The 11,568-nt window shown below is 32.9% G+C and overlaps 1 protein-coding gene across 22 annotated transcripts in view; it reads right to left on the bottom strand.

Moving 5' to 3' along the window:
• Positions 1 to 747: 747 nt before the first annotated feature.
• The window catches only part of SENP7 (SUMO specific peptidase 7), a 172,469-nt gene continuing 161,648 nt past the window's right edge, over positions 748 to 11,568 (bottom strand). For all 22 annotated transcript variants that reach the window (XM_067739034.1, XM_067739033.1, XM_067739047.1 and 19 more), the window contains 7 exons: positions 9,496 to 9,588; positions 8,740 to 8,864; positions 7,341 to 7,393; positions 5,627 to 5,670; positions 5,462 to 5,530; positions 4,652 to 4,802; positions 748 to 2,566 (listed from right to left, as the gene is read on the bottom strand). In XM_067739034.1, coding sequence (XP_067595135.1) covers positions 2,429 to 2,566; positions 4,652 to 4,802; positions 5,462 to 5,530; positions 5,627 to 5,670; positions 7,341 to 7,393; positions 8,740 to 8,864; positions 9,496 to 9,588 — 673 coding nt within the window. In that variant the 3' untranslated portion in view covers positions 748 to 2,428. The remainder of the gene's footprint in view (positions 2,567 to 4,651; positions 4,803 to 5,461; positions 5,531 to 5,626; positions 5,671 to 7,340; positions 7,394 to 8,739; positions 8,865 to 9,495; positions 9,589 to 11,568) is intronic.

Raw genomic sequence — 11,568 nt, 5'->3', positions numbered from 1 at the left:
TTCCTATTAAGAAAGGGCTTAAGCTTGGTGTTAAGCTAAAAGTAATTAAAGCATAAATTAATAACTTTATATGACTAAAAAGTAGGTGACAGTGGAAAGATGAGGATAGAATGTAGACTGGAATCAAATTAGAAAGGGCTCTGTATGATAAGTCTAGACCTATTTTCCCCCTAACACACACACACACAAAAGCTGATTTTAAGAGGTATTAAACTTTTTCTTAAAAAAAAGAGCTACCATTTTTTTATCCCAAGAGTTGTGAGAAACAGTATTATCTTCTCTAAAAAGGCTTTCCCTGTCTAGTGACAACCCTCTTACTACCTCTCTACCACCTCTCACCATCTCCTCGTGCTCGCGCTCTCTCTCTCTCTCTCTCTCTCTCACACACACACACACACACACACACACACACACAAACCCGAAGGCTGAACACCCTCCTGTGCTCCCAAAAAACTCTATGATTGTTTCTAACAGGCATATTAAAACTGTTCATATGTCCATTTCTCCCATTAGGCTATAAATGACTTAGGAATAAGAGCTGTCATTCCGTTTTTTCTACCTTGTACATTGCCTGCTAGTAGTAGATGCTCAAAAAATGTTCCCTGAACTACCAAAATTACCACATGTCTGCTAAAACAGAAAAATTAATCTAAGCATCAATTATATGACATGCACTGAGTAACATACAATTTAAAATCTATTTCTAAGAATGGCTCACATTTCTTAAGGAAAAAAATTACACCTCAATTTAATGAATTGGAAACATGTTTAATATAAAATGTTGATATTCTCAAAGCATTATTTCCATATGAATTTAGGAAAATGAATTTTAAACAATCTTCAAAACATGGTAAAGAACAGCGGTGTCTTTGAAAAACATACAAACAAAAAAGTTAAGAAGTCACAAGGAGATGTATTAGATACTTGCTTTCCCAAAATTAGATATACAAAATAATTAAGTCATCTAAAAAATCCCCTCCCCCCCCACAGAAATTGGGAATGAAACATGTAATTATAACCATCTTTATAGGAAATCTCCAAAGGACAAATATCTTGAACAATATAAAGATGATGACAAGATTAACAGAAACTTAAGGACACTAAGGCTTAACTGACAACCTCAATTCACAAGATTTTGAAATAAAATGTTCCGACTTTTGGCTTCATCTTAAATTGCCTTTGCTTCACTGCTTTATATACAGTAACAGTGTAAAGAGATGCTTAAAACAGAAGATTAAAAAACATTTTTCTTGTCTGAGAAAATACAATATAATCATCCCCTCAAAATATTCCTGATAACATTAGAAAGTTATGAAGTGTTTAATCATATGTAATACCACCATCATCACATCAATTCAGAACTGTTACCTGAATGTTTAACAAAAACTTATGCTCCATGGGGATCACATGTCCTTATAAAAATACAAAAGCAATGAGAGCAATCTGGCTTTTGCAGATGAATACTGGGTAAACAGCTATAAAATTATGTATTTAGTCCTAACGATTAATATAGAAGACTTTGAGGATATTTTTTTAATTAAAGTTATAAAGTCACCAATTTTATCTTCTATACTTACAGAAACTGTGTACATATATTCTGGGATGTCAGAATAGGACAGAAGTCAATATTTATATAGCTATACCTCAAATAAACTAAGTTAAGCTACATATACAATTTTTAAAAACCTATTTTGGATAGCTAAATTTTTCTTCCAAATTTCACTCTGAATGAATGAACTAAATTCTCAGATCCCCACACATGACATCAAAAGAAATGGAAAACAAACAACAATTAGAATAGAGTAATGGTTCCACCTAGCAACTGAGAAAAATAAGCTGCGCATTGAATGAGTGAATTTTTATCACCTTCCTAACATTATGTCTTCTCTCACACTATACAGAAGGGATGCCGTAAATGGCATTTTCTGAAGCCTTGATACTAAATTCTTTAAAAAAAAAAAAATACACAGTATTCATATTGCATGCTTGAGCTGCAAAGAATAGAATTACAATATAATGTGACTTGTCAACGAATTTGACAAGCACTGGGGCTGGCACCAGGGAGGACCTAACTCCCTTCAACTCCCAGTTATGTGGAAGTACAGATCACATAGTTTTATTATCTATAAAAACATTCCCACATTACATATGCTATTGCATAATCCAAGCATATTTAATCAGAAAAATATCAAATATTTATGAAATTTTAATTTCTATCTAATGACTTTATCTATATCACCCCCATTTCCACTCCATCTATGAGATCCTAACAATCCTAATATTATATCTTATATATTTTAAATAATGTACAGTGACTTATAAAACTACTGCAAGTTATTTTCTTCTCTGTGAGCTGGCTAACACAAATGCTGATAAGCAGCTTTCCAGTAATCGTATAGAACATCTGTGTCATGTTTGTACAGATTAACTAGCTACTGCTGCCCTTCTGTTGCTGTAAATGAAGTTTCAAAATGAGCTCTCGAATATCTTCCCGTTTGGTCTTTATTACATGACGAGGAAACCATTTCTCCAAATGAATTGGAAGCTCAAAGTTAACAATAGGATCCTAATGAGAGAAAAGACAGAGTGCAATCATTTTAGCAGTATAATTCAAATTTGTTTTAAGCTCATTTTTATAAGAAATGAGAAACTGCTAACTTTTTTAAATAACAGCTTTACTGAGATATATTTCACATAACATACAATTTGCCTGAAGTATTCAACTGAATGATTTTCAGTATATTCAGAGTTGGGCAACCATCACCACAATCAATTTTAGAACATTTTCATTAAACTGCTAACTACTGAACATCAAAATTAAACACCATATGTTATGCTACAATGCATGTTTAAGTGAATTAGTGCAAAGAGAATTAGTAAACAGAGAATGATTCAGTACAATGCAGAAGTCAGGCTGGTTTGAACACAATTTTTTCCAACATGTTAATATTTTGAAACTATTGAAACGAAGAGGAAGCCTTAGCAGTATATGAAGAATCTCACATAAAAAATAGAAAATCCTGCAGAAGTACCTTCTTTTAGTCCACGAAATAGCCAATTTAGTGGCTTAAGGAACTGATATATTTTCCATTATGTTAAGCTTAATAAGGAAGTTGCAAGCTGCAACTGCAAAGACAATTCTGCCTGTGTTTAAAAAAATAAATGAGTAACTGCTGAATAAGACTACCCCTAGATCATGTTTACAAATTTGATGAAACTATTAGAAGCCAGATGTAAGAAGGACTTACATCTTAAACAAGAAATTAGGAGTCCCAGAGTATAAAGCTGAAATGAAGGACTGACTGTGATTCTAGGGGCAAATCTCAGTGGAGATTTAACTGTGCAAGTGTTTTTATTAGAATTAAAATTGTATTTCTTATGGCCTAGTTACAGAGTTCCACAGGTTTTGAGTGGTCAACCTGAAACCTATTTTCTTCAATCCACACTCTGTTATATTAGTGCACAAATTTGTGAAACACGAGATTTAGTGTTCTGAGGTTTTCCCCCCAGCAATCTTAAGTGGTGCTACCACCTATGTTAGAAGTATGTTCTACTGACTGAGGCTACATAAAGTAGAATTATATAACAGACTCAGACTATGTCATGTAATAAGGCACTTTGGATATCTAAAAGCAAAATCAAATCTCTTTGGAAAGAGTATTAGAAGGCCAGAACTGTCACCCTATAATGAAGTTCCAGTCTAGAATAAAAAAGGAAAAAAAAACAGCATAACATGTTTAGTGGTTTCCATAATGTGTACCATGTTCTACTGTATATTATCAATCCTCCCCAATTATACCAAAAGTTATAACTGCATACTATAACCCTCATGCTTTGAAAGTACCTTTAAGGATTCTCCAAACAAGCTTCTGGTCAAAAATACCTTTTGCTATACCTATCTTCATAAATAATACTGGTTATGACTGAAGTAATGAGCTAACAGTTCAAAAAGCAGAGTGATCCCTTGCTATTTAAAATTTCTTTTTAACATTGCTACAGTTCCTATAGAGTCTCTGATGAGCTAGAAAATAATACCCATACTCCTCATTGTACTTATGTAGTTTATGGTTTTCTGAGCTTCTTCAATACACAAGTCTTTGAGTTTTGAAAATTTTTCTTCAAATTTGTGTCTGCCTTATTTTCTCTCTCCACCCCTAATCCTTCTGCAACTCCAATTACATGTAAATTAGACTTTTTGACTGTATCACCCTTGTCTCTTATGCTCTGTTCTCTTCTTTACATTCTTTTTCCTCTCTGAGCTACAGTGAGATACTTTCTATTGTCCTTTTTTAAAGTTCCCTTATCTGTCTTCTGCTTTATTCAGTCTGTTATCAAACCCATACAGTAAGTTCTTAATTTCAGATATATCATTATGCATTTTCAGTTTGAGAATGTCCACTTGACTTTTTTTTTAGCAGATTCCATTTTCATCCATTTTGTTTATCTTTGACTATTTTCTCCAACATATTAATCAAATCATTTTAAAGTTCTTATCTTCCAACTCCAATATCTGGGTTATATATGGTTCTATGCCTTTTTTTTTCTTATTTCTTGATTACCTCTAACATTTTCCTGCTTCTTTGCTTGCCCAGTAATTTGTGGTTATATGCTGGTAATTGTGAATAAAAAACGTATTTATGTCTTTACATACCTTAAAGAAGCTTTCCACATATTGCAGTAAATATACTCCACAATCACTGCTATTATCTTGTTTAGGAACTTTAGGGCATAGGTCCACCATGTTTGTTTTGCTGAATTCACGATGAGTTTTTCGTTTAACTTCCCACTCTACCTCTAAATACCTTAAATCATCAAAAAGTAGAGTGACTCGAGTAGAAATTTCTTTACTATTATGCAACAATTTCACAAAAATGGAAAAACACTTGCTGCCAAATATATGGCCTCCAGCCACATTTCAAAAGACTTAAACCTTAACAGCACAAATTATAGTATGAGGCTTCAAAAGTGCTACTTTAAATAAAATCATCTGAGTTTCAAACTAAAAGCCAGACTTTTTTCAACAACTCAACTTTCACAAATCATATACATAAGTCACTTATATTACAAAGTAAACTAAACAAATTATTTTTAAACTTTAGTTGCTAGTTTTTTCCAGATCCTGTAGGAAATTTAAAAATTACAAACACACATGCACACACAAAATAAGAATGTAAAAGAGTTCTTATTTTTTCCTAAAGTGTTAACTTTTGACAACCACTAATATTTGCAATGCTCCTTTGTAAAATTATGACTTTTGTTCAATTGCGAATACAAATTCCAAATTGACTTTTGATATAATCCTTGAGAAATATTTTACACATAATGGGGATATTTGTTATTAATTAGATTTACAGGCCTCATCTAAATAAATAATAAAATATAATTCCTGATATAATCTTTTCAGTAATTCTTAAGGCAACTTAAAAATTATTGAGATTTTAGTAAAATTGTCATTACTTACTCTCGTAAATTCTGGACTGTGTTTTGTACAGAAGCAGCTTTCAAGGAGTCTAGTATGAGAATGCATGGCCTATGAAAATCACAAGAAGAAATCAAGATGTATATATTCCTATATGAAGTAAACCTATGTATCTGAAAAGACTCTATTATTATAGCATGTACATACCTTTTACACATTTTCTTTGGTACTGACATATTCATCTCAGGACTCTGAAATAACATGAATTTTTACGACTTTGCAATTAAAGCTAGTGTGAATAAATTAATATTCAGTTACTCTTTAAAATGTTTCAAATAGGGACTTCCCCGGTGGCACAGTGGCTAAGACTCTGTGTTCCCAATGCAGGGGACCTGGGTTCGATCTCTGGTCAGGGAACTAGATCCCACATGCATGCCGCAACTAAGAGTTTGCATGCCACAACTAAAGAGCCCGTGTGCCGCAACTAAGGAGCCAGCAAGCCACAACTAAGGAGCCCTCAAACCACAACTAAGGAGCCCTCAATCCACAACTAAGGAGCCCACCTGCCACAACTAAGGAGCCAACGAGCCACAACTAAGGAGCCCACAAGCCGCAACTAAGGAGCCCACGAGATGCAACTAAGACCCAGCACAACCGAATAAATAAAAAAAAAAAGAAATAGAAAATGTTTCAAATAACTTTAAAATTAAAATTTCAAATAAGAGCTCTTTTCATCATCTAAAGTGAGCCAACTTCATTTTTTTTTAATTTATAGATTTCTTATACTGGTGAAACAGTAGTTTACGCACTTTTACATGTGACCTCAAGAAGTTATGGAGCTTTAACATGGTCTAAAAAACAACATGGAACTTGAATTACTTCTATTCAGAGTTGCCATCTTAAGCAAAGATGAAGAAGTTAACTGAACCTGTCCTTATACACATTCTCTTAATTCAGTATATGATATCAATAGAGACAGACTTCTTCCCTTTGAAGCATAAGAAGCAGATTATTAATGTATACTAAGGGACAAGAGATGGGGTATTTTGTTATTTTTGTTGATAAATTTAAGAATCAATAGATCAAACTTTAATATGCAGAACTTCTCAGCACCTTTATTATTCTAATATAACAGTGAATCTCTAAGAGAGGAATAGGACACAGGGTTTACCCAACTTAACTGACCTTAGAATCCTTTTTATCATAAACTGCATCTTAGAACAAGTATTCCATGGAACCCAATTTGGGAAACCTGGCTCTAGAGGCAAGAAGGAACTCCCCTATTCTGCTGCTGTGACATCAGAAAAGGAAACCTCCTTCCTTCTGCCCACCCCGTACCAGTGACAGTAAAGACACAGGCCTCTGCCAGGGAGGCTGCTGCTGTCTGTATGTATTAAAAAATAATTAGGTGTCTACCTTAATCAATTAAGATACCAAATCTAGACCATGAATATCAGTTTAGAGGTCCATTTAAAGAAAAGTTAACAGTAACTATCTTAGCCTCAGGAGTCGTATGGACTGACCATGAGTCTACTTTGAATGATTTATACCAACAATTTATAATAATAGAAAGTGGAATATAAAATATAGGTAATTAATTACTCTGAGTGCAAAAACTGATGACATAATGAAGAATAAAAGTACATTTTTCCATAGAAACTGAAAAAGTAGTCGACCAAGATGATCAGATAAACTATAAACAAACCTAGGGAGTTAAAGTAAGCTAAACAGATGCAAAAAGAATAATTTCTCTTGTTCTCTTTATTACCCCAACGAAATATTCCAAAGAATCATAAAACAGCATAATTTAATTATGGTATACCAATATCCATCATAGCCCACCTAGCTATGCCCTATTTTCCAGATAAAATTGTTATATTCATGAGTTTTCCTTCCTTCACATTTATAAAAACACACTTACTTGAGAATCTTCTGTACCCAAGGATAGTGCTGAAGAAGTATGCAGATCATTATCTAGTTAGAAATAACAAAACAGTTATGTGTGTTTATTTTATGTCTAATACAAAGTATTTAGATAAGTTTAAATTGTAATTTGTATGCATAGTAGTAACTAAAGGGAAAAAATACCTGGGAACTATTTAATTTTTTTTTATGGTTAATGTTACAAAAAAATTCAATCGATGGATAAAACTGACAATGCTTAATTGGCTGTCATCACACAATACATACACCCCAGAGCCAAAACTTGAAATACCAGTTAGCTGGGGCCAGTTTCCTGTAAAAAGACAATCTTCATAGATTGCTTACTTATCAAAATCTCTGCTGTTTTAATGTGGAGGAGGGTTAATTTGCCTAGTAATAGTTCTTCTAACATATGATCATAGAGTGTTGCATAAATACACTTTTGCAGCATAGGAGGATTAGACAAAATAGAAAGTAATCAGTTGCTTTATCAGTCTTTCTTTCTCCCCCACAAGAGATAGGTTTTGGCCAGTATTAACGGTAATGGCTATTATTAATTCTGCTTGCTGCTTAGGCTACAGCTATAAAATACAATTTGATTTTTTTTTTCTCGAAGAAAGTAGGCTTATTTGCTTACTTAAGATTTGGGTTGTAACATAAGAAAAATCATGGAAGAATTATAAGAGACCTGCAACTACCTAACCAAATTACTAGTGTCAACAGGAATTGTGTTAATTTATATTAAGAAAAAGAAAAGGGCTTCCCTGGTGGCGCAGTGGTTGGTAGTCCGCCTGCCGATGCAGGGGACGCGGGTTCGTGCCCTGGTCCAGGAGGATCCCACATGCCGCGGAGCGGCTGGGCCCGTGAGCCATGGCCGCTGAGCCTGCACGTCCGGAGCCTGTGCTCCGCAACGGGAGAGGCCACAGCAGTGAGAGGCCCACGTACCACAAAAAAAAAAAAAAAAGAAAAGAAAAAGAAAAAGAAAAAAGGGGAGATTTCAATCTATGCCTTGAATTCTTAGAAAGATTATTTTATAAAAGATTTATAAAATAAGATTTATAAAATAGATTTATAAAAATAATTTATAAAAATATAAATATTTTATAAAATATTTTATAAAAATAATAATTTATAAAAAAAGATTTATAAAAATAATCTTTTAGAAAGATTATTTTATAAAAACTGCTATGATAAAACTTGATATAACAGTAAAACCTGACAATTACATTTTGTTTATACATGAGTCTTGGGTATCTATCATGAAAATTTCAGACATTTCTTCTAATAAACTAAATGATAAGAAATAATTATACTATCCTTTAACTTCATATTGTTCTCTATAATCATTTTACTGTTGCCAACATTATTAAAAACACCATCCACATTAAGTTTATCACCTATTGTTTTGTTGTCATGTTGGGATTGCTGAGCCTGGGAGTGCTGGGATATAGTTTGTGGAAAATCTTCATACACAGCTTCTTCTAACCATGGAAAACAAATGACTGCAAGATACCAGTGAGACCTGTTGAAAAAGGAATATAATCTTAATAACACAAAATCTAAACAATGTAGAAGAATACGTTCTAGAACTATAGCTGAGAAGGTGGGTATAACAAACATCAATTTTGAAGAAGTCCACCGTGGTATCTGAACACGATTCCAAAACTAATTTAAAAAGCACTAAGACTTCTTAGGATAAAATCTGAGTAAGTCAAACTCATTTACTTTTATATAATTAGTGTTTCCTGTTGAGAATCTGCTTTAATAAACAAACAAAGAGACTTATAGCATCACCTTTTTTCTGTTAGTGCTTAAAGACCTTGTTCTCTTAAATATTTGAAAATTTATCCTAAAAGCTTTTGATTGTTTTGTTTAGAAAATCTTTTCTTGAGTCCCACCTCAAAATAAACTGAATGTCTAAGCCATTATAGTCTTGTGGGCATTTGTCATTTTTTTTCCCCACTATTTACAATATAAGTACTGTCAAACCAAAATCCAAGATAAACTCATTATTTTAGCTAGTTCTTTAGAAAAAAATTAAAAATAATACCTGGGTTTATCTACCCATACTTTTTACTGATTATTAATCTAAAAATGCACAAAGTATGTTTCTGTACTCTCCGATTTTTTTTTAAATAATCTGAAATACTCACGACTCATTTACAGGCACAAAGATGTAATCTTTATTAAAGATGTTTATGTGACGAGTCCATGTTCTTACTCTCTTATGTCTTCTCTGAGCCATTCTGGGAACAAAAAGATAGATATATTTGATAGATAAAAAATTAAAAATTTAAGATAAGGATTTCAGGGATCTTTTTTATACACTGAAAAATGCTAGCTTTAGTTTATTTAACCATCTTCTTCAAGGTACATAATATTTAACAGACTAGAAAATTATCTCATTTTATTAACTCCTGGCTGTTTTTAAATATGATCACTATTTATAAACAATAAAGTATGGATAAAAGAAAGGCAGCAATTCATAAAATGCTTTACAGATTCCAAAAGTGTCTCAGCAACTGAATATAAATAGCTATACCTATTTATTCTATTTAGTTCCACCTGGGCTGATATAAACTATTATCATTAAACCTTAACAGAATTGTCTAAATGTTATATCTGTGATAAGGGAGGTGTTAAAACTTAATGGAAGAGGAGGGATGAGGTATATAGTCTTAGATTTTTAAAGATGAGACTCATCTCCCTTTATTTCATTTATAAGAATATTATAGGACAATGAGTTAAGCATACCCATTATCCATCCTTTATTTCTTTGACAAATATTTATTAGGTTCCTAAGAACAAATAATGAAAATCACTCACACTGCCCTAAAAGGATTTACAAAATAATAAAGGCAGAAAAAGACTACAACAAATAATTAAAATATAAGTGTCATAAAGGATACAAAGGAATTATGGTGATGGCATCTAGGAAAAACATGAAGAAAAGGGTTGGGACACATGAATAATAATTCTTTTTCTTTACCTCATTAGGGAAGTTAAAGAAGGAAGATATCAAACCAAGTTTGGATGTCAAAAAAGGTTCTAGGAAAGGGATAGCATTTCACAGTGGCATAAAGGAGATGGTGATATGTGACTTCTGGCTCAGTCCCACGAAGGACCTCTTTTTAGTCAGAAAATTAAACAAATCATCAAGTTCTTAAACATTTACATACCAAGTAACACAGGAAACAGACATCTTTGCCCTATCCCTGTCCATGTGAATATCTAACCAAACTCACAGGAGTAGACAATGGGAGTAAGAATGGGGCTAAAAGATGAGGTAGGAATTAGTCACTATGCAAAAGATTAACTTCATAAAATAATGAGTCATATGTTTACCAAATTTTCTTATTTCAAAATGACCCAACCATTACAACGATTATAAATTATTATTTTTACCTAGTGCAGAGTCTCTTAATTTGTTTTCCATCTGAAAGATCTTAAGGATAGACACCTGGTTTTCTTTTGTCTTGTTATGTTGCTGTTTGATAGATTTCCTGATTATGCTAACCTTATTTGATTGGGAATACATTAGATATTGGATGGGGCAAGGATGACAGGAGAGAATACGGGGGCCGCAATATAATCGCTTATTCTCTGTTCCTAACTGCATGGAAAATCCTCAACTAATGTCTAACAGTTCTTTCCCCATTCAATAACATACATTATTATCTTTTATTATGAGTTCCTAGTATGTTCTAAGAATTGAGCAAAATGCACCAGGCATAGAGTAGAAAATAAGACAGATGAAGTCCCTGACCTCATGGAGCTTGTATTTTAGAATAAGAAACAGAAAATGAACAAACAAACAAAAAAATGATTAGACATCATGTTGTAAAATAAATTTAAAAGTGCCAGAAGAAGAAATTTCTGTCAGAAAACAGGAAAGAGCTTAAGCATATTTGAAAACTGAAAGGAGGGAGGCTGAACTGAAGTGCTATAAATAAGGGGAGAGAATGCTGCGAGATGAGTTTAGGGACATGGACAGAAGCAGATCTTGCAGGATCTCATAAACCACAGTAATGACTTTGTGAAACATTTAGTCTGCTATTTCCTAACACTAGCAGTTTGAGCTTCCTGTAGGATTTACTGGCCATAAATTATGCTTTGTATCCCCTGTCACTTTGCTTCTGGGTTCTTTTTCTTTTTTAACCGATGTAGGGATTCTTTGTGTGAATACTAATTGTATACATATCAGGCTAAGCATTAGTATGAGTATT

The sequence above is a fragment of the Pseudorca crassidens genome, chromosome 5 (assembly GCF_039906515.1).
Source record: "Pseudorca crassidens isolate mPseCra1 chromosome 5, mPseCra1.hap1, whole genome shotgun sequence".
In the NCBI taxonomy this organism is placed as follows: Eukaryota; Metazoa; Chordata; class Mammalia; order Artiodactyla; family Delphinidae; genus Pseudorca; species Pseudorca crassidens.
This window is presented reverse-complemented; position numbering and strand designations above follow the sequence as displayed.